Source organism: Rhineura floridana, chromosome 8, assembly GCF_030035675.1.
Source record: "Rhineura floridana isolate rRhiFlo1 chromosome 8, rRhiFlo1.hap2, whole genome shotgun sequence".
NCBI classification, from domain to species: Eukaryota; Metazoa; Chordata; class Lepidosauria; order Squamata; family Rhineuridae; genus Rhineura; species Rhineura floridana.
In genome coordinates, this window is record NC_084487.1 from 2,636,311 (window position 1) to 2,658,777 (window position 22,467).

General features: G+C 46.5%; 3 protein-coding genes across 4 annotated transcripts in view; 2 read left to right on the plus strand and 1 right to left on the minus strand.

Moving 5' to 3' along the window:
• Nucleotides 1-1,558: 1,558 nt before the first annotated feature.
• LOC133390853 (olfactory receptor 5V1-like) lies at nucleotides 1,559-2,515 on the plus strand. The gene has a single exon (XM_061640272.1). The coding sequence runs from the start codon at nucleotides 1,559-1,561 to the stop codon at nucleotides 2,513-2,515; it is 957 nt and encodes a 318-aa protein (XP_061496256.1).
• A 13,088-nt stretch (nucleotides 2,516-15,603) lies between these two features.
• LOC133390854 (olfactory receptor 5V1-like) lies at nucleotides 15,604-16,638 on the plus strand. Its single transcript, XM_061640273.1, has one exon. The coding sequence runs from the start codon at nucleotides 15,682-15,684 to the stop codon at nucleotides 16,636-16,638; it is 957 nt and encodes a 318-aa protein (XP_061496257.1). The 5' UTR covers nucleotides 15,604-15,681.
• A 1,098-nt stretch (nucleotides 16,639-17,736) lies between these two features.
• LOC133390086 (src substrate cortactin-like) overlaps nucleotides 17,737-22,467 on the minus strand; it is a 34,723-nt gene continuing 29,992 nt past the window's right edge. The window contains exons 13-16 of one of the 2 annotated variants that reach the window (XM_061637985.1): nucleotides 21,766-21,879; nucleotides 20,994-21,351; nucleotides 18,965-19,030; nucleotides 17,737-18,528 (exon numbers count right to left, since the gene is read on the minus strand). In XM_061637985.1, the coding sequence (XP_061493969.1) occupies nucleotides 18,392-18,528; nucleotides 18,965-19,030; nucleotides 20,994-21,351; nucleotides 21,766-21,879 (675 nt within the window). In that variant the 3' untranslated portion in view covers nucleotides 17,737-18,391. The remainder of the gene's footprint in view (nucleotides 18,529-18,964; nucleotides 19,031-20,993; nucleotides 21,352-21,765; nucleotides 21,880-22,467) is intronic. The other variant, XM_061637986.1, reaches the window with a different exon arrangement.

The window sequence follows — 22,467 nt, forward strand, 5'->3', positions numbered from 1 at the left end:
CAGGCAGAAACAGAAGCGGGTATCCCAGCAGAGGGAACTTCCCTTGCTTTTATAGTCGCCAGGGAGAAATTATGGGAGGGGAGAACGGGGGCTGCTCTGCAGTAGGGAGCTGCCAATTTCGGTTCTCTGTTATTTTTCCAATCTTAAATTTCGTCCTCCACATTTCTGCAGCAATTTGCAAAACTTCTCCAGCATTTCAATGAGAATTTCTCCTACTAAATATGTAGTTTTGTATGCAGTTTTGACTAATGCACACATTTCTGCTAGCAATTTCTCCTAATGTGATGCATTTTTGTCTGTTATTTTCACTGATACTCATTTTTTGCATGCTTTCCCCAATATAGTCATTTTTGCAAACGTTGCTTAGTTGGAGAATTGCACCACAAAATTCGGCTAAGTGCAAATTTCAAAGGATGTCCCTGTTTCAGTTCTCATGCTGTTTCAGAAAGTGCAGATTTGACAAATTTGGCTTTAAATGCAAGCTGGATCAGTTTTCTCACCCATTCCTACTTTGCAGCTGTAGCTGTGGGATGAAAAAGGAGCTTTAGCAGCTCTGTGTGTGTTTTGGGGGGGAGGTCATCTCCTCTCTCCCCCAGTCTCTGCATTCCCCCTTCTTTCTCGCTCCTTTGATTGGTATCTTCTCTCTCTCTCTTTCCCTCCTAAAGGCAAGGTGGGGATGGTTGCCTTCATTCCCTCTTGCATTTAGAGCTGTTGTTTGCATTTGAAGATAGGGGAAATTGCCTAGCTGGGATTAATCTTGCCCTGTGTTTCTTTCAGTGTGGGGCTCCTATGGAAACATATCTAGATCTAGTGATTAAAAAGCAGGATTTTAAGATCAGAGGGTGCACAGAGGAGTGGTAGGGAGTAGACTGATATATAATTCATACTTTCGAAGGGGAAGGCATTAATAGCAGAATGCAGGAGTGATCTCTTTGCTCTACAGATCTCTCTCCTGCAGATCTAGCTCCCTCTTTCATCCACAAAGTCATCCCTATATTTTTGCCCTGTAAGGGTAGAGACACAGTTATTGGTGTGCTGGTCCCAGTGTGTCTCCATCTCTGTTTTTTTAAAACGGGGGCACACGACGCTAGTCAAATTTTGCCCCTTTTTACCCTAAAACCTGATTGGATCAGCTCAAGTACATTTTTTAAAATTCAGCTTCAGACAGATTTCACAACTGATTTGTAGATCAACCCATTGCCCATCCAGATGTGGCCAATGGAAACGCTTTGCTTTAGGCTCAGGCACAGACAGTGATTGGCCCAACACTTTGCTGTTGGTAGTCCTGAAAGATCTGAAGTCCCCAGTGGGGAAGGGAGGTGTGTCCAGCTGAGGGCAGAGTAGCTTCAAAAAGCAGCCAGAAAAAACATTCTCCGGCTTTTGAAAAAGCAACTGGTGTGTCCATAGCGTAAGTGAGCGGGTGCCCTCTAACCCCAAGGCTGGCTGTTCCAAACCAAACTCTGTGTGGGATTCCACATGCACCTGTTTGCGAGGAATAGGCAACCCGCCCACATTAATCCCTCTGGCCTTCCTTGTTCTCTTCTCAGAGCTGACCTTGATGGAACCCAGGGGAGGTGGCAATCAGACAGCGGTGACTGAATTCTTCTTCCTGGGTTTCTCTGGGGTCCACAAGGGTCAGGCCTTCCTCTTCCTGCTGTTTCTGGTCATCTACCTCATCACCCTGGTGGGAAACTCTGTGATCTTCACCCTGATCCAGCTGGATTCCCGCCTTCACAGCCCCATGTACTTTTTCCTCAGCCACTTGTCTTGCTTGGACATTTGCTACTCCTCCGTCACCATCCCGAAGATCCTGGTGAACTTCTTGCGCCAGAGACACACCATTTTGTACAACCAGTGCATGGCCCAGATGTTCTTCCTGATGACGTTTGCAGGGTCTGAGTGTGCCCTGCTGGCCGTCATGGCCTATGATCGCTATGCTGCCATTTGCCAACCCTTGCGCTACTCTCACCTGATGAGCTGGAGGGTGTGTGTCCCCCTCGCTACCAGTTCTTGGATTTGGGGTCTCCTGGACTCTGCCATTCACACTGCACTGGCCACCAACTTGGCCTTCTGTGGCGCCGACCAGATTGACCACATCTTCTGCGACGTCCCACAGCTTCTGAAAATTGCCTGCAGTGACACCTATGTCAACGAGATGGCCCTTCACACAGCAAGTGTTTTTGTGGGGCTGAGCCCTTTCATACTTGTCGTCATCTCATACATCTACATCCTGTTGGCCATCTTCAGAATCCACTCAGACACTGGCAGGCACAAGGCCTTCTCCACCTGCGCAGCCCACTTGATTGTGGTCATCATCTATTTTGGGATGGCAAACCTGAACTACAACCGCCCTAGCACTGGCTACTCCTTGGAGATCGACACCTTGATCTCCATACTGTATTGTGTAATCACCCCCATGCTGAACCCCCTCATCTACAGCCTCCGCAACAAGGAGGTGAAGGAAGCCCTGAGGAAGGTTCTGGGTGGCCAGAAGGCGGGGAATAATTTCCATTGACAACCAGGAGCAACGTGTTAGGTCAAGATTCTGCTCTGTTCTAGCACAAAACATCCCATTCAACAACTCAATTGTCTCCCAGTCTGAGCAGCCTGCTCAATCTTACCACTGTGAGGGGGTCCAGTCCTGAACCTCAGAGAAGCCTCAAATCCTTTAACTGTTGCTGTGCCCTCCTATTTTGGTATAGCCCCCTGAAAAACATATGGGGAAAGGAGAGGTTTTTCTCTAAACATCTCTTTTATTGGTTTTACAATTGTATAATAGTATATTTATCATCATAGCCTGCCCTGGGACCTTGCAGTGAAGTGCGGTTAAGAAATCTTATAAATAAATAAACTGAAGGGTACGATGGACACTGACTTGTACTTTTGATTGGCACTTACCTGCAGAGTGCAGTGATCGACTGGGTATATAAGGAGTCAGACAGTCTTTCAGGTATCCTGGTCCCAAGTTGCATTGGGCTTTGTGCAACAAAACCAGAACCTTGAACTTATCCTGGTAGCTAATGGACAACTAGTGCAACTCTTTCAGCAAGGGGGTAACATGTTGGTGATATCCTGCCCCAGTGAGCAGTCTCGCTGCCACATTTTGCACCAGCTGCAGCTTCCGACCCAACCTCAAGGGCAACCCCACATAGAGTGCATTAGAGTAATCCAGCCTGGAGTTTACCAGTGAATGGACAACAGAGGTCAAGCTATTCTGGTCCAGAAATGGCCACAGCTGTCTTACTAGCTGAAGCTGGTGAAAGGCACTCCTAGCCACTGACGTCACATGGGCCTCTAGCGACAAAGATGGATCCAGGAGCACCCCCAGACTATGAACCTGCTCTTTCAGAGGGAGTATGACCCCATCCATATCAGGCAGCTGACCAATTATCCGAACTCAGGAACCACCAACCTACAACGCTTCTACCTTGCTAGGATTCATACATAATTTATTGGCCCTCACCCAGCCCACCACCAAGTCCAGGCAGTGGCCCAGGGCTTGCACGGCCACTCCCAATTCAGATGTTACAGAAAAATAGAGCTGGGTATCATCAGTGTACTCCTGACAGCTCACCCCAAATCTCCTGATGATCACTCCCAAAGACTTCATATAGATGTTCAACAGCTTTGATAAAACTTGCCACACCCTACAGCACAACTGCCAGGGGGCTGAATGGCAATCACCCAATGCTAAATTGTGACTCCAATACCCATCTCACCAAGTCAGCTCAGAAGGATACCATGGTCAATGGTATCAAAACCCGCGGAGTGATCAAGTAAGAAGAGTCGCACTCCCCCCATCCTTTTCCCAATAAAGGTCATCCACCATGGTGACCAAGGTGGATTCAGTCACATAACGAGGCCTGAACCCAGAATGGGATAGGTCAAGATTATCTGTTTCATTCAAGAGTACTTTCAAATGCTGCGGCACAACCCTCTCAATCACCTGCCCTAAAAAGGGGGTATTTGCAACTGCACGGTAATTGTCACAAACCAATGGGCCCACGGTGGGCTTTTCCAGGAGGATGGGATCACTGACATTTTCAGGGTGGGTGGGACTACTGCCTCCCACAAAGACATGTTGGCCACACCCTGAATCCACTCAGTCATATCCCTTTGGCAGAGCTTGGAAACGTTACTTTTTTGAACTACAACTCCCATTAGCCCCAGCCAGCATGGCCACTGGATTGGGCTGATGGGAGTTGTAGTTCAAAAAAGTAACTTTTCTAAGCTCTGCCCTTTGGCAAGCTTTAATAAGCCAAGAAGGGCAAGGGACTAGAGCAGCCTTTCCCAACCAGTGTGCCTCCAGGTGTTGTTGGACCACTACTCCCATCTTTCCTGACCATTGGCAATGCTGGCTGAGGCTGATGGGAGTTGTGGTGCAACAACATCTGGAGGCACACTGGTTGGGAAAGGCTGGTCTAGAGAATACCTTGCTGGCTACATTGTTGCAAGCACCTTATCCACATCATCAGGCTACATCACCTGAAACCAATCCCAAGAAATTGCAGCAGATGTTGCACTGGACAGCTCACTGGGACTACAGTAGATGTGGATGGCGCATCAAGATAGCAATAGAGGTGAGCACCTTTACCCTCAAAGTGCCTTTTAAACAATTCCCAGTGGGCCTCTGAAGGGTCTAAAACTCCATTTCTTGGAGTTGATGACAATAGACCGCTGACAATATGGAAAATCTCCACTGGAGAATTACTTGAGGATGCAACGGTGGCAGAGACGTGGGCCTTCTTCACCACCCTCGCTGCCACATAGTAGGAATATTTATGATGTTTAACTCATGCCTGATCGTCATCACAGCACGTCTTTCACCACTTGCGCTCTAGCTGTCATCCAGCCTGTTTCATTGCCCTTTGTTCACTGGTGTACCAAGGTACATTTCTGTACACATAACTTGGCTAGAGAACTGCATTGCAAAATTCAGTTTCGAAGGATAATTGTTTCAGTTCACTTATTGTTTTGGAAAGTGCAAATTAAGGGGCTTCACCTTCAAATGTGAGATTACTGAACTTCTTCCCCAGTGTTAACTAAGAGCCAGCCCCTTCTGGCTTGAACATTGCTATTCGCTGACTACCGAGGCCCCACCCTTTGTTCTTGGCCCCACCCTTTTCTGCCAGGAAAAACAAACTGCCTGTGCCAAGGGGGAGATGTCTTTTCCTGAGCTTCTTGATTTTCCTTCCTTGTGATGCAGAGGAATCTTCTCCAGGGGCTGCTCAAGCTCTCAATAAAAGCCCTCTTCCCTGCCAGAGTTGGCCCTACAGGACACAGGCAGAAGACAGCCTCTTCTGGGGCACATGGTGGCGTCTGAAGGTCCAGAAGTAGCCAGAAAGCAGGACCTTTCTTGGGGAGACCTTCAGGGCCAGTCTTGGTCTGTCTCCGGTCCTGACAAGGGGAAGGTGGGAACCCTCAACCTTCCTGCCCTCTCTATTCCCCTCACTGACTCCTGCCCTGAGATCCTCCTAGCCGGCCCCCTGACCAGGTCAGCTGGAAGAAGCAGCATCCAAAATTGACCATCTCCACATCCTTCCAAGAGCAACAGCAAGAACCCGAGTTCATTCAGCAGGAAGATGCCAGGTGAGGAGCAGATAAACAAAGTCCTCCCCAGACTAGGAAAGGTCCCATTTGCAATGGGGTGGGGGAGGAATAGTTCATCTGCACACACCCATTTGGGTAAAGGCATGAAAAATTTAAATTGACCTTCATCTTACACTGTGCGGGATGCTTAAATCAATCAGACACTCAAACACATAAACCTGGGAAATGGGGAAATGATCTAGGGCGGCTGTCTCATTTATAGCTGGCCACACAGCCATGCAGTGCTCCATGCAGGAGTGATGCTTAGAAATAGTCGCCGTGTTTAGCAATCTGCTTGCTCAGCATCCCTGTCTCCAGTGTGTGTGTGTGTGTGTGAGAGAGAGAGAGAGAGAGAGAGAGAGAGAATCTGTCCATTTTGGTTTCTCTCTCATTCCCACCTCAATTTGTGATTAAATAACAAAAAAGCTCTCCCAATGTACACATTTGTATGCAAACATTTCTTAATATACACATTTCTTGCAAGGCAGTTTTCCTGATATCATGCATGTTTCTATGTTATTTGTAGTAATATATGCATTTGAATGCACATGTGGCCCCAGCAATTTCTGCAGATTTCTTGGCTGGAAAACTGCATTGCAAATTTCAGAGAAGTGAGGATTTCGCAGGGTGGCTGGTTTCAGAAGGTGAAGATCAGATTCACCTTGAATCACATCTGCCATCCAGAGTTATTTTATGCATCAGCTTCATTCTCTGGCTGCAGATTCAGGACAGGCACTCTCACCCTCCATGAGGGTTGTCCAGTTGCTTAGTTTTGTGCCTAGTAATTACCACCAAAAAGTGAGAGAGGATGTGAGGAATCTTTTTTTAAACCTTACATCTTCAGTCTTCAATGCGTAGACTCTCGTTTCCAACACTATGGAAGCCAGCATGGCTTCTGGAAGGGAAAGTCCTGTCTCAGTAACTTATTAGAATTCTTTGAGAGTGTCAACAAGCATATAGATAGAGGTGATCCAGCGGACATAGTGTACTTAGACTTTCAAAAAGCGTTTGACAAGGTACCTCACCAAAGACTTCTGAGGAAGCTTAGCAGTCATGGAATAAGAGGAGAGGTCCTCTTGTGGATAAGGAATTGGTTAAGAAGCAGAAAGCAGAGAGTAGGAATAAACGGACAGTTCTCCCAATGGAGGGCTGTAGAAAGTGGAGTCCCTCAAGGATCGGTATTGGGACCTGTACTTTTCAACTTGTTCATTAATGACCTAGAATTAGGAGTGAGCAGTGAAGTGGCCAAGTTTGCTGACGACACTAAATTGTTCAGGGTTGTTAAAACAAAAAGGGATTGCGAAGAGCTCCAAAAAGACCTCTCCAAACTGAGTGAATGGGCGGAAAAATGGCAAATGCAATTCAATATAAACAAGTGTAAAATTATATATATTGGAGCAAAAAATCTTAATTTCACATATACGCTCATGGGGTCTGAACTGGCGGTGACCGACCAGGAGAGAGACTTCGGGGTTGTAGTGGACAGCACGATGAAAATGTCGACCCAGTGTGCGGCAGCTGTGAAAAAGGCAAATTCCATGCTAGCGATAATTAGGAAAGGTATTGAAAATAAAACAGCCAATATCATAATGCCATTGTATAAATCTATGGTGTGGCCGCATTTGGAATACTGTGTACAGTTCTGGTCGCCTCATCTCAAAAAGGATATTATAGAGTTGGAAAAGGTTCAGAAGAGGGCAACCAGAATGATCAAGGGGATGGAGCGACTCCCTTACGAGGAAAGGTTGCAGCATTTGGGGCTTTTTAGTTTAGAGAAAAGGCGGGTCAGAGGAGACATGATAGAAGTGTATAAAATTATGCATGGCATTGAGAAAGTGGATAGAGAAAAGTTCTTCTCCCTCTCTCATAATGCTAGAACTCGTGGACATTCAAAGAAGCTGAATGTTGGAAGATTCAGGACAGACAAAAGGAAGTACTTCTTTACTCAGCGCATAGTTAAACTATGGAATTTGCTCCCACAAGATGCAGTAATGGCCACCAGCTTGGACGGCTTTAAAAGAAGATTAGACAAATTCATGGAGGACAGGGCTATCAATGGCTACTAGCCATGATGGCTGTGCTCTGCCACCCTAGTCAGAGGCAGCATGCTTCTGAAAACCAGTTGCCGGAAGCCTCAGGAGGGGAGAGTGTTCTTGCACTCGGGTCCTGCTTGCGGGCTTCCCCCAGGCACCTGGTTGGCCACTGTGAGAACAGGATGCTGGACTAGATGGGCCACTGGCCTGATCCAGCAGGCTCTTCTTATGTTCTTATGTTCTTATCTATTTATTTATGAAGAGGATTTCTATCCTACAAACATAACAAAATCAAGAAAAATACACAACCAATATAAAAACACAAGATAGGAACCAACATAAAACAAGCCAGTGCAGCGGTCTACAAATCCAGTTTAAAGCAAAAAGCCAGCAAAACGTCAATTAAAACTGCTACACCTCGCAACACAGATAGAAATCAAGATTTCAATATTATCAGTGCAGTCAGTCATCTTATCTACAGAGAGCAGCGTCTGAGCATGTGAAAAATGTCTTTAGTACACTGATTCTCACATATCAGATCAGGAAAGGCGAAACAGCTTTCTATCATAAAGGCTGGAATGTGATTGAGATGTGAGAGCTGGCACCTCTTTTGTAAATAAATAAATAAACACAGTGAATTCTAGAGACCTGTCAAGCTGTGCTAGCATTAGTCAGGTCAGCTGTTCCATTCCTATTGGTCTTACGGGGAGGAATGTTGCACCCCCTGCATTAAATAGACAGACAGACAGACAGACAGACAGACAGACAGATAGATAGATAGATAGATAGATAGATAGATAGATAGATAGATAGATAGATAGATTCTGTCTCTGTGTATATATGTACATGTGCATATATGTATACACACACACATATCCATCCCTGCGGAGGAAATGAAGTAGGGTGATCTTTGGTTGGAAGATGCCTGCCAGTCATTTTCAGAGCTTGGAAAAGTTACTTCTTTGAACAATAACTCCCATCAGCCCAATCCAGTGACTGGCTGGGGCTGATGGGAGTTGTAGTTCAAAAAAGTAACTTTTCCAAGCACTGGTCATTTTGAAGAATACCTTTTAGCCTTTTCTGATTTGCTGAACAGAGCCTCTGCTGGGCAACAGGGTGACTGAGGCTGCATTTCAAGGCAACTTTACTTGGGAGTAAGCACCATTGAACAGGGTGGGGGCAGGGCCAAAAAATGCAAATACGAATACCTCAGCCTTTTCTACATGGAGGTTTGCTTTTATATTTTGTAGTTCTGCAGGGGAGGGAGAGTTTGGTGGATTCAGACCCCTTTCTTCCATCTTCCCATTGCAGACGCTCCCATTGCATTCATCTCTTAAGACACATAACTTGAGACACAGGGGGAAAGGAGATGAAGGCTGATTCTCCTTGCGGATTCAGCTAGAAAGTATCTTGATAAGGGGCAGAGCTGCATGTGTTGATTAAGTGAACATGTGCAGTCTTCTAAACTGAATGGATTCTACAACAGGCGGGCAGGCTAAAATTCTTCATTTTCACAAGACAGCTGCAGTGTCCCACATTGGCTAAGAACAATGGAAGGCGGGAGTAGGCTGATTTCTCACAAAATGGGCAGAAAACTGCTTCCACATTTTGCTTTGTTTCTCTGGACCGACAAGGGCTAGAGACTTGCTTTTTTAAAAGAAAAATGGAAGCTGAGAATCTGGGCCACCTGATGGGCTAAGTGGGCACCGGGTAGCATGGCTAGAAGCTGGATAAAACCTGGCTAACTGGGCAATATGGCAGCATCTATAGGTTTGGCTGCCACAAGATGCAGTGATGGCCACTGGCCTAGACAGCTTTAAAATGATCTGAGACAAATTCATTGAGGAAGGTAAGTCAATTGATGGCTTTTAGCCTGGGTAGCTAAATATTAGCCTGAGGTAGCAGGGGGCTGAACAGCAACCGCTGGGGAGCACTGTGGTCCTTGTGCCCTGATAGTGGCCTTCCTCAGCCGGCAGCATCTGATTGGCCACTGCAGGCAAATATATTTCTGCTCTGTCTCACCTGCTTTCTGCCTATAATTCTGCTCTATTTTGCAGCCACCTGCCAAGTGATAATTTTAATAATATATAAATTTAATAATAAATAAATAATAAAATTACTAAAAGTTATTTTTAAAAAACACCTCAAATACATATTTAAATAAAAACTATTGTTTAAATATGTATTTAAGTGTACATGTTCTCTCAGGATATATATTTAAGTGCATAAGTTACCTCTAAATGGTTGAAAACCTGAGTTGCAGCCTTTGGAGATGTTAGAAATCCATTCAATGGATGATAAACTCCAGCCATCCCATTAACTGGAGAGGGGCAGGGCAGGTCAAGTCATTTGTTAGGCAACTTAGCAAAGTCTGACATCTCCCAAGACCCAGCCACAAACTGTGTTGTGTATTTATTACAATTGCTGGGGACAGACTACCCCCAGCACCTAACTCCGGTGCATAAGAGCTTACACTGGCTGCCCATATGTTACTGGGTTAAGCATAGGGTCCTGGTGTTAATCTCCAAGGCCCTTAACACCTTCGGTCCATGTTGCCTTAAAGACTGCCTCATCCCTTATATTATTTTTATTTATTAAATTTCTATCGTCCTTCCTCCCAGAAGGAGCCCAAGGTAGCAATCATGGGATAAAACACTGAAAACATCTTAAAAACAAAACATCTTTAAAAACACCTTTTTAAAAAACACATCTTAAAAAGCAATCCAACACAGACACGGACTGGGATAAGGTCTCTACTTAAAAGGCTTGTTGAAAGAGGAAAGTTTTCTGTAGGTGCGGAAAAGATAACAGAGATGGCACCTGTCTAATATTTAAGGGGAGGGAATTCCAAAGAAATTGGGGACTGAATCTGGGACCTTCTGCACGCACAGCAGATGCTCTGCTACTGAGCTATGGCCCTTCCCCAAGACATTGATAGGTTTGGCTGCCACAAGATGCTGTAAAAGGGTCTTAGACAAATTTGTTTGTTTGTTTATTTATCAGATTTATATCCCACCCTTCCTCCCAGCAGGAGCCCAGGGTGGCAAACAAACGCACTAAAAACACTCTGAAACATCATAAAAACAGACTTTACAACAAAACATCCTTTAAAACATATTAAAACAAAACATCTTTTCTATAAAAAAAAGCTTTAAAAACATATATTTGTTTTTTTTTAAAAAGAAGGGTTAAAAACATCTTATAAAGCAATTCCAACACAGACACAGACTGGGATAAGGTCTCTACTTAAAAGGCTTGTTGAAAGAGGAAAGTCTTCAATAGGTGATGAAAAGATAACAGGCAGGGGTCTCTCCCAGCCCTACCTGGAGATGACCTACCTGGAGACTGCCTGATCCCTTATATTATTTTTATTTATTATTTATTAAATTTCTATCTCACCCTTGCTCCCATTAGGAGCACAAGGTGGCAACATGGAAAACATCTTAAAAACAAAACATATTTGAAACATCTTTAAAAACACCTTTTTAAAACACATCTTAAAAAGCAATTCCAACACAGACGCAGACTGGGACAAGATCTCTACTTAAAAGGCTTGTTGAAAGAGGAAAGTCTTCAATAGGTGATGAAAAGATAACAGAGATGGCGCCTGTCTAATATTTAAGGAGAGGGAATTCTGCAAGTTAGGTGCCACCACACTAAAGGTCCATTTCCTATGTTGTGCCGAACAGACCTCCTGATAAGATGGTGTCTGCAGGAGGCCCTCACCTGAGATTTTGTGGGGAGTCCCTCTTAGTGGATCCCCACGACTCAGATGGACGGCTGTAGAAGCCGTGCATTCAGTATCATGAACCTAGTTCCATGGAATTCTCTCCCAGCTGAGATCAGGCAGGTGCTCAACAAAGTCTTTTCTATTTCAGCAGGCAGAAGTTTTATGATTAATTTTATTAATTGATTTTATCCACGGTATGCTTTTTGTCATCTTTATGTACACCATTTAGAAGTGCTGGTGATTAAGTGGCAAATAAATTGCTCCAGTAATAAATAACAACCTTGTAAGGTAGACTTGGAGGAGAGATAAGTGATGGGGGCTCAAGCTCACCCAGTGAGGTTTATAGCTGAGTGGGGTTTGCACCTGGGTCTCTGTCCTCAGTCCAAGTCCAGGGCTCTAACCACTGCACCACACTGGATAATCCTTTTTGCTATCCGATAAATTCTTGGGGGCAGAAAGATAATGAAAGTTTCTGATTACTCCAGTTGGTACTGATGGTTGGGAGTCAAATGTACATTTGGGGAGGGAAGTGGCGGCCTGTGGGCATCTGCAGGGCAGGAAATGTGGCTCCCTCAAACCTTTTCATCCCCCGACTCCCAGCTGTGCAGAAGGGGAGCATCAGAGGGCAGCAGAGGCAGAAAAGCAAAGAGGGTGCCAGGAAAGGTGCCACCCTTGAGATGTGAGGTGGGTGGAAAGGCTGAGGGCCCCCCCTAGATATCTTTTCTAAAGTGCCTTCATGATTATTTGTGCTCATGAGGGCACTGAGGAGGTTATACGCAATCCCACGTGTTTGCACCTGTACAGGTCTTGGGGCGGACAGACTGCTTCGTTTCCAATCAGTGAACATCCCGTAACTTCCTGCTGAAATTCTGTAACTTTCTATATCGCAATGTTCCCGGTTGGGGGGGGTTGCATGTGTGTGTGTGTCCTGCTTTTGTTGCACCATAACACAAGAAGTCCCCCCAAATGATGTGCAGACAGTCCATCATGAAAGCACTATTGCTGTGCCAATGACCTGTTACACCTGCTAAAAAACGCCACTCTGCAGGGGACCTTAAAGGAGGAGGGAGAAACTGCCTGTTGAGCAGAGATGTGCGTGGGGGAGGGGAGGAAGGCTATTCCAAGCAAAACTGGCAGCAGACATGGAGCAAGGAGTTGGGGGGGTAGGGCTGGAGAGAACCTAGGACTTTCTCACACCTGACACCAAAAAGGACTCTGTGGAGCCACATTTGCATGTTGTCTGTGCCAAGCAGAATTGTATCCAAACTAAGTTAGATTTAGAATTCGCCTATTAAAAACTAGCAGGCCCTAGATATACCCATTTATTTCAGTGGGTCTGCTTTGAATAGGACTCACCCTGGATACAACTTTAAGCCTGATACGTGAAGTGCCCTGCAGGGGCAGATAGAGTGGATGCAGCCCTTGCCCCATTGGAGATGCCAGGGATTGAACCTGGGATCTTCTTCGTGCTAATCAGATGCTCTCCCACTGGGCTATGGTTTTCAGCTTGTGCAGATGAGGCTACACAAAGATCCAGAACTAGAACGGCTCCCCTCTTTCCTACCCCTCTCAGCACACACATATTCATCAGTCATGTTTTATGTTTTAAAGTGTTTTTAATGCTTTTGTTTGCCGCCCTGGGCTCTTGCTGGGAGGAAGGGCAGGATATAAATAAAATAATAAATAAATAAATCATGGCAATCAGTTCATTCACACAGTCCCTTTGGAGTCCATTTTCAGTCTCTGCCTCTGCTCTGAGCCTGCGCACACACATGCATCCAATCAACAGTCTGTCCCTATATGTTGACCCATCCGTCTCCATTTCCCCCAAACAATTCCAATTCCTCACAGAGAAAGCCTTTAGCAAGTATCCCAGCAGAGGGAACTTCCCTTGCTTTTATAGTCGCCAGGGAGAAATTGTGGGAGGGGAGAACGGGGGCTGCTCTGCAGTAGGGATGGGAGGAGCTGCCAATTTCGGTTCTCTGTTATTTTTCCAATCTTAAATTTCGTCCTCCACATTTCTGCAGCAGTTTGCAAAACTTCTCCAGCATTTCAGTGAGAATTTCTCCTACTAAATATGTAGTTTTGTATGCAGTTTTGACTAATGCACACATTTCTGCTAGCATTTTCTCCTAATGTGATGCATCTTTGTCTGTTATTTTCACTAAGATACTCATTTTTTGCATGCTTTCCCCAATATAGTCATTTTTGCAAACGTTGCTTATTTGGAAAACTGCACCACAAAACTCGGATAAGTGCAGATTTCAAAGGTTGTCTGTGTTTTGGTTCTGATGCAGTTTCGGAAAGTGCGGATTCGACAAATTCGGCTTTAAATGCAAGCTGAATCAGATTTCTCACCCATTCCTACTCTGCAGTGGTAGCTTTGGGATGAAAAAGGAGCTTTAGCAGCTGTGTGTGTGTTTTAGGGGGGGTCATCTCCTCTCTCCTCCAGTCTCTCTGCATTGCCCCTTCTTTCTCGCTCCTTTGATTGGTATCTTCTCTCTCTCTCTTTCCCTCCTAAAGGCAATGTGGGGATGGTTGCCTTCATTCCCTCTTGCATTTAGAGCTGTTGTTTGCATTTGAAGATAGGGGAAATTGCCTAGCTGGGATTAATCTTGCCCTGTGTTTCTTTCAGTGTGGGGCTCCTATGGAAACATATCTAGATCTAGTGATTAAAAAGCAGGATTTTAGGATCAGAGGGCGCACAGAGGAGTGGTAGGGAGTAGGCTGATATATAATTCATACTTTCGAAGGGGAAGGCATTAATAGCAGAATGCAGGAGTGATCTCTTTGCTCTACAGATCTCTCTCCTGCAGATCTAGCTCCCTCTTTCATCCACTAAGACATCCCTATATATTCGCCCTGTAAGGGTAGAGACACAGTTACTGGTGTGCTGCTCCCAGTGTGTCTCCATCTCTGTTTTTTTAAAACAGGGGCACATGGCGCTAGTCAAATTCTGCTCCTTTTTACTCTAAAACCTGATCGGATCAGCTCAAGTACATTTTTTAAAATTTAGCTTCAGACAGATTTCACAACTGATTTGTAGATCAACCCATTGCCCATCCAGGTGTGGCCAATGGAAACGCTTTGCTTTAGGCTCAGGCACAGACGGTGATTGGCCCAACAATTTGCTGTTGGTAGTCCTGAAAGATCTGAAATCCCCCAGTGGGTAAGGGAGGTGTGTCCAGCTGAGGGCAGAGCAGCTTCAAAAAGCAACCAGAAAAAACATTCTCCGGCTTTTGAAAAAGTGACTAGTGTGTCCATAGCGTAAGTGAGCGGGTGCCCTCTAACCCCAAGGCTGGCTGTTCCAGTCTCCATTGATGGAGCACCTGTAAGGGGGTGTGTGTTTGTGTGCACCTGGAATGCATGCAGGTGTTGTTTTGCAAAGGCGGTTTTGCCAGAGGCAAGAAAGTTCGGGATCTCAAAGACCATGAAACACACTTGTGAAGAAAGAAAATTTAGTACTTTATTGGAGCAAAGCTGTTGGGTTGTTTCTAGTGCTTTTGTTTGCTGCCCTGGGCTGCTGCTGGGAGGAAAGGTGGGATATAAATCAAATAATAAATAAATAATAAATTATGAGCACAGGTCATATCTTACGTTCTCCTTTTTCCTACAACAGCGAAGAGATCCCCTTTATGGCCTGTTTGGATTTACACCACGCCACACCTCTTCAAGCTGGTGTTGAGGCTTATCTTCCCAGATCTAGGGCCTTTATTTATACCAAAAAGACCCTCTGAGTGGGTGCACAGGTAGCTCCTGTATGTGTGAGATTTTTATCTTTCCCAGTGGCCAGTTTACTTGAATCTCACGTCTCTGCCCTTTGTTTAGCCCTGGCTGTTCCAGTCTCCATCGATGGAGCACCTGTAAGGGCGTGTGTGTGTGCCTACATGTGCAATGCAGGCAGGTGTGCAGTGTGACACTGTGCAGAGCCTGTCCTGCTGACAATCGTGTGAGCTTATCTCTGGAGCAGCCTCATTTGCAAAAGAACTGCTGGGCAGAGCCTGGGAGCTTAGCTACAATCTGCTGGGTCTGTACAGGCACTCAGAATTGGCCCCAGCATTAAAGTAAGTGGGAAATTGCTGGTCATGCAGACACTGAAGCTACAGGATTAGGGGGGTTGCAGGCCCCTGGTTTTTCCAAAGGGGTCTCCGTAACACAAGACGTAGAAACGTAGTCTTGCTGAAGCCATGACAAAAATAATGACAGCAGAGAGATCCTTGGGGATCCAACTCTGTGTGGGATTCCACATACACCTGTTTGCGAGGAATAGGCAATCCATCCATATTAATCTCTCTGGCCTTCCTGGTTCTCTTCTCAGAGCTGACCTCGATGGAACCCAGGGGAGGTGGCAATCAGACAGCGGTGACTGAATTCTTCTTCCTGGGTTTCTCTGGGGTCCACAAGGGTCAGGCCTTCCTCTTCCTGCTGTTTCTGGTCATCTACCTCATCACCCTGGTGGGAAACTCTGTGATCTTCACCCTGATCCAGCTGGATTCCCGCCTTCACACCCCCATGTACTATTTCCTCAGCCACTTGTCCTGCTTGGACATTTGCTACTCCTCCGTCACCGTCCCGAAGATCCTGGTGAACTTCTTGCGTGAGAGACACACCATTTCATACAACCAGTGCATGGCCCAGATGTTCTTCCTGATGACGTTTGCAGGGACTGAGTGTGCCCTGCTGGCCGTCATGGCCTATGACCGCTACACTGCCATTTGCCAACCCTTGCACTATGCTCACCTGATGAGCAGGACAGTGCGTGTACCCCTGGCCACCACTTCTTGGATCTGGGGTCTCCTGGACTCTGTCATTCACACTGCACTGGCCACCAACTTGGCCTTCTGTGGGGCCAACCAGATTGACCACATCTTCTGTGACGTCCCTCCGCTTCTGAAAATCGCCTGCAGTGACACCTACATCAACGAGATGGCCCTTCACACGGCAAGTGTTATTTGGGGGCTGAGCCCCTTCCTGCTTGTTGTCATCTCATACATCTACATCCTGTTAGCCATCTTGCGGATCCGCTCAAACACTGGCAGGCGCAAGGCCTTCTCCACCTGCGCGGCCCACTTGACTGTGGTCATCATCTATTTTGGGATGATAAACCTGAACTACAACCGCTCAAGTGCCGGCTACTCCTTGGAGATCGACACCTTGATCTCCATACTGTATTGTGTAATCACCCCCATGCTGAACCCCCTCATCTACAGCCTCCGCAACAAGGAGGTGAAGGAAGCCCTGAGGAAGGTTCTGGGTGGCCAGAAGGCAGGGAATAATTTCCATTGACAGCCCGGAGTGAAATTTTAGGTCAAGATTCTGCTCTGCTCTTTCCTTGAAAGTTCAGACTAATGTGGAGTGGATTCACAGCCCCACGGACATTGGAGCTTCTAGTTTCCACTGTCTGTGGTGGATGTAGAGGAAGGGATATGGTGATGATGACATAATAAGTGTGAGATCACTCATGGATGATCCTAGTAATACTTCTGGGGGGAAAGGATTACTAGGCCAAGGGGGGCAGGTGGAAGAATGGAGTTAAGAAGCAGAACCATTTTAAGGGCGCGGGAGAATGAGGGCGAGGATCGGGTAGAGTGATGGACTGAGGTGGGACAAGGGAAGGGTGGGAAGTAGAGGAACAAAGGGGGTGGGAGGCGGAAGTGGACTGGATTTCTCAGACAACTAAAAGTTGTGTTTGTGTTTATTTGTGTATGGCTTTCTTAGGTCACATCTGACCTGTACATTTAAAGCACATTCATACCACTGTAATGGTCATGGCTTCCCCCAAAGAATCCTGGGAACTGTAGTTTATCCCTCACAGAGCTGTTATTTCCAGCATCTTTGACAAACTACAGCTCCCAGAATTCTCTGGCAGAAGCCATGTATGGTGTGGATGCGACCTTAATTTTGTTTGTGTGTTTTTCACTTGGCTTTTGTATGCAACTTCCACTAATATATGACTTTTTATGCACACTTGGCCCAAATATATGCATTTTTGTACACGTTTTCTGGCTGGAGAATGGCATTGCAAAATTCAGAGCAGTGGGAACTTGAAGGATGGCTGTGCTTCAATTCCCACTTTGTTTTGGAAAGTGCAAATTAGGAGGTTCACCTATAATGTGAACTGAATCAAATTTCTCCCCCATCGCTAGAGAGGAGCTTCACTGTATATGACATTTAAGGGGCTTGCAATGAAAGGAGGTCTTATGCTCACCAGAAAGAGGAACTTGCGTCTGCCAGAGCCAGGGGGCATCATGGGACATTCAGAAACAAACTTGATTAATGCTTGACTAACGCAAAGCTTTATTTTCAATGGCTGAGGGAATGATGTGTGAGGATTCCTAGGACCCCTGAGGACCTATTTGGAAGCACACCATTCTCAGTGGCAAAGTGCAGAGCCTCCACCTGCAGAAACCGAGAGCACCAATGCATATTGCAGCAGCCTTCCCCAACCCGTTGCCCTTCAGATGTTTTGAACTACAGCTCCCATCAGCCCCAGCTTCCTATGGCTGGCTGACATACTATATCAATCACATGCAAAAGAGTTCTGCGTTAATACAGAAGTCTTTATGTGTTTATTAATCCTTCTATGTACATTGTGTGTGGAGCAACATCTATTTTTCACCTGGGAGCACCTACCACAGGAGAAACAGACATACAAAAAGAGAAGCAACTCTTCCCCGTGTTTCACAGTGAGAGAGCGAGACAGCGAGCACACAAGAGCCAGCTGTGGAGCTGCTAACCTCCTTGCACGTGAGGACGCCCAAGGTGGGGGGTTTGGCCTCTGGAGTACTTCCTTCTGGCCACTCCAGCATGCTGGCTCCTCCCCAGAGATCTCCTGCGTCCATTTGCGTTCTTCATTTTCATGCTGCTGGCTTGGTCTGAGGAGAGCATCCTTTTGGCTTAATTGGGAAACGAGGGGGAGAGGAAGCAAGGCTCTTCTCCAATTCCCCCACCTTGGGGGGGCTGGATTGGGGCCTCTTGTGACACAGGAGCAGGAGACAACAGGGATGCAGCCTGTGGGGTTTCCACATCGCGGAGAGCATCACGGCAGAAGCTCCACGTAGTTGGCAGGGAAAAGGCCATCTCTCCCATGGCAGCGTCCACGCCACCAGCCCTCATCCACTTGCTCGATGTCCGTGATGGTGTCTCCAGGGTCGAAGGAAATCTCATCGTCCCCATCTGTCAAAAAGGGGGATAGGGGGTGTCAGTCAGTATGCAATCACTTCCCTTGCAGCCGTGTGGGCACCAGCAGGGTGAAGGAGGGGAGATCCTCCCTCTCAACAGGATCGGTCCCGTCCCCCACCATCCTTCCAAGTAGAAAGTCTGCGGTGGGCCAATGTAGCTTTGCTTACTGACTCTGGCTTTTTGGTTAGGGACCCAAAGCAGCAACCCCGAACCCGTAACACATGATTGTGTGACACATGACTCTTCCTCCTCCCACTCTGAACCATCCTTGCTCAACCACCTAGAGTAGCCACCTCTCTCGTCCCCATCCTCTCCCTGACTGTACCCACCCCGAGGAACCTCCCAAAACTGTAGTCAGGCTCCATCACCACCACCCTCATGTACCACCAGCCCTCACCTACCCCCCTTGCAAGCAAAACACTTGACTGACCTCCTTGGTAATCATAGATGGCCACAGCACACAGGCCTGATTTGCTCACTTGGTTCATGGGCCCTCCTGTAGGGGTGGAAGTAAAAGGAGGGGGTGTGAATTAACCTACCCCAAACACGGAGGAGCATGCTAGGCTCTTACCAACCCCAGATGGATTGAAAGAGTACCTCCTAGTTGCTCCCCGAGCCCAGCCCCACTGCTGTCTGTGATCTGTGGCTAGGGGCATCTCAGTTGCCAGCTGACCCTAGGGAGAATTCTGCCCTACTGTGCTTGGCATGTATGTGAGAAGGACTTTTGCCCCCTGCACGCACACCCAGGTAAATGCTCTTTGCTTCTGTCTGTGTCAGGGGAGCAAGAAGGAAAGAAAAAGCCATTCCTCTGGGGCTGGAGAGCCTTGGCGATCATCCAAGGCATAGCGCAGAGCTGGCACTTTTAACCATGCCACAGGATGGAAACCATCTTTCAGCATGGCAGCATCTATTCTCTGGAACTCCCTTCTTGTGTGCCTCCTCCGAGGGAGCTGCAGAAGACGGTGACACGAGAAGAGGGCTTCTCAGTGGTGCCCGCCATGCCCTGCTCATGGAATGCTCTCCCCAGCGAGGCACGCCTGGCACCATCGTTATCTAACTTTAGGGACCAGGCAAAAACGTTCCTCTTCTTCAGGCATTCCACTCTTGATATTTTGGAGGGCTTTTAATGTTGTGGCCTCTGTTAGGGGGTAGATTGTTCCACCATCTTATCTATGTATTTTTTTAAAAAAACTTTTTATTTGTGTTAGTTTTATATTGATTTTTAATATTTTATTGTGTGTCTCTTTGGGTTCATTTTTATGAAGTATATTGACTAATAAACTTAGTAAATAAATAAATAATAGCAGCAGGCAGTCACCCTCGCTGAGTTTCTGACTCTTTTGTTTAAGGCAATCCTGCCCAGACGTTTCATTTTATTGTGTACATTTGTTGTGAAACTGATGGTTACATTTATAATTTTTATGTAAACCAATTTTGAGGTTTTTGTTGATTAAGCAGTATATAAATCTTGTTAAATAAAATAAATAAATAATAGCGTGAAGGACTTTGCTTTAAGAACTCCAGTCTCAGCTGTAACATGGATCCATGGGGTGCTCTGAGACACGTAAATTGGGGGGGGGAGAGGAAGAGCATGGGTGCTTTTGAAGGGGTGTCTCATTCTCATGTCAAGCCTGTTACAACCCCACCTTCCCAGGGATGGCCCAAGACATTTTGCTGCCTGAGCTGAAGGACAAGAGGACGCACCCTCCCCCCCCGCCTTCTCCGATCCACGTCCAAAGCCAGCTATCATACGCTTTGGGAGAGGAAGGCCAGCCACGTGGTACACAGACAAAGCTCATGCCCTCCAGGCCTCACTGCCACCCCACCACCTCTGCTGGAGATGGGGGAGATGTTTGAATCAGTTCGCATTAAAAGGCGAACCTGCCAAATCCGCACTTTCCACAACGATATGCAGACTGAAACACAGCCATCCTTCACAATTCACACTTCTCCAGATTTTGCAACGCAGTTCTCAAACGAAAAATGCATATACTCGGTAGGGTAAAACGTGCACAAGAATGAAAGAAGCATTCAAAAATGTAGGGGAAATTGCTTTGCCAAAAATCTGTGTATTCAGGGAAATTGCATACAAAAATGTGTTTATTAGAGGTGAGGAAAATCACACTAAATCGTTGATGGAATTTCCATAAGGGATTATTGTTTAAATCGCAAATTGCTATAAGATGTGGAAAACGTAAGATTGGAGAAATGAGAACTTGGGAGAATTAAAACTGACAGATCCATCCATCCCTGCCGACCACGGCCAGAATCTGCTGCCTGAGGTGGATGCCTCTCTCTGCCTAACAGTAGGGCTGGCCCTACACCTTCCCTGTACATGTTTCCAGAAAGCCGAGATGACACTTTTTGTGCCCCTTTCCTCAGGCAGTCAGGCAGGCACGAGGTCTCTGGCATGAAGGTGAGGCCCACCCTACCAATACTGCAGCCATCCCTGCTCTCACCTGGCAAGGGCGCTCCCCCACAGGTGCCAGGATTCACATCTGGGATCTCCTCGTAGTCCTCCTGGTCAGCATCAGTGGTGTTGTCGTAGACGCTTTCCTCCTCATCTACACGACCAGGCATCACCTCATAGTCGCCCCCGTCATCCTCGTCATTGAAGCTCGGAGGCTCCCAGCAGTCCAACGGCACAGCCACCTCCTCATAGTCGCCGCCATAGTCTGAACTTTCGGTGTAGATGGGCTCCTGCTGCGGGCAAGGGGGTTTGGGCAGCCCTCTGGTGCCCTCACCCAAGTCCAGGCTCTGTACGGGAAGGGCTGGGGGAGGTTCCTCTTGCACCTCTGATGCTCCCTGGACATCGGCCTTTAAAAGAACGAAAAAGAAAAAGATCCTTGCCAGCTGAAAGCAATTCACCTGTCTAGCTTGAAGTTCTTTCTCCAGTAACGACAGCAACAACAGAAATGTTGAGGAGCACTTTTAAAACAAACAAAACTAATGTTTTTTAAAGGTTAAGATGGTAAATGGAATATGTTGACTCCCCTTTTTTTGTCAGCCTATCAATCTAGTGGAAACATCAAGAGCTCCACCTTGTGGCTCTTGAAGAACTGGCACATTTGATGTGGCACGACCAATCTACAGGCCAGGTGTGTGGAACCTTTGGTCCTCCAGATGTTGGTGAACTACAGCTCCTATCATCATCCGTGGCCACTGGCCAGGCTTCCTCCATTGCTGTCCCTGAAAACATGGTCGTCTTGAGATTGCATGATGAGCCCTTACCTGGTGCTCTGGTGGTGGCACAGGGGGCAAGCTGAGGTCCTCCCTGCACACCTTCATGGACCCCAGTTTGGGGGCTGGATCCTTGTTGCTTGACTCTTCCCTTCTCTGGGTTTCCTTAAAGGGCAAAGAAACTCAATGGCTTACTCCCCGGGCAAGAAGGGCAGCTTCACATAGCTTCTTTTGTGATCCTACTATTTGGACATTATCCCTAACTACCATATGCTGGCAAAATATGTGTCAGAAATCAAGCCCATGTCTTATCCAACCTCATAACAGACGTTTATACAGTAATGTTAACATTTGTTTAACACTTTAACGTTGCTGAAGCAGTGGCAGCTGGTGCCCATTGGGACTAATATTGTTGCCGCTGCTCCTGTTGTTATTCTCTGTGGCAGCCCCAAAGTTGTGGGACTCCCTCCCCACACAGCTGCATCTGGCATCATCACTGTATGCTTTTCGGCAAATGCTGAAGACGCACCTCTCGACCCTGGCCTTTGACACCTGGGATATGCATCTTTAGGACCCACCCTATTTTCTGTGATTTAATTTTAGGTTGTTTTTAATGAAGTATTTTTAAACTGTTGTGACCTGCCCTGAGGCCTTTGGGTGATAATAATAATAATAATAATAATAATAATAATAATAGTAGTAGTAGTAGTAGTAGTAATAATAATAATAATTTATTTATTTAATTTGTATCCC

What these genes read in the sequence shown, in the direction of transcription:
- LOC133390853 (XM_061640272.1), top strand. Translation starts at nt 1,559, where the DNA reads ATGGAACCCAGGGGAGGTGGCAATCAGACAGCGGTGACTGAATTCTTC.
- LOC133390854 (XM_061640273.1), top strand. Translation starts at nt 15,682, where the DNA reads ATGGAACCCAGGGGAGGTGGCAATCAGACAGCGGTGACTGAATTCTTC.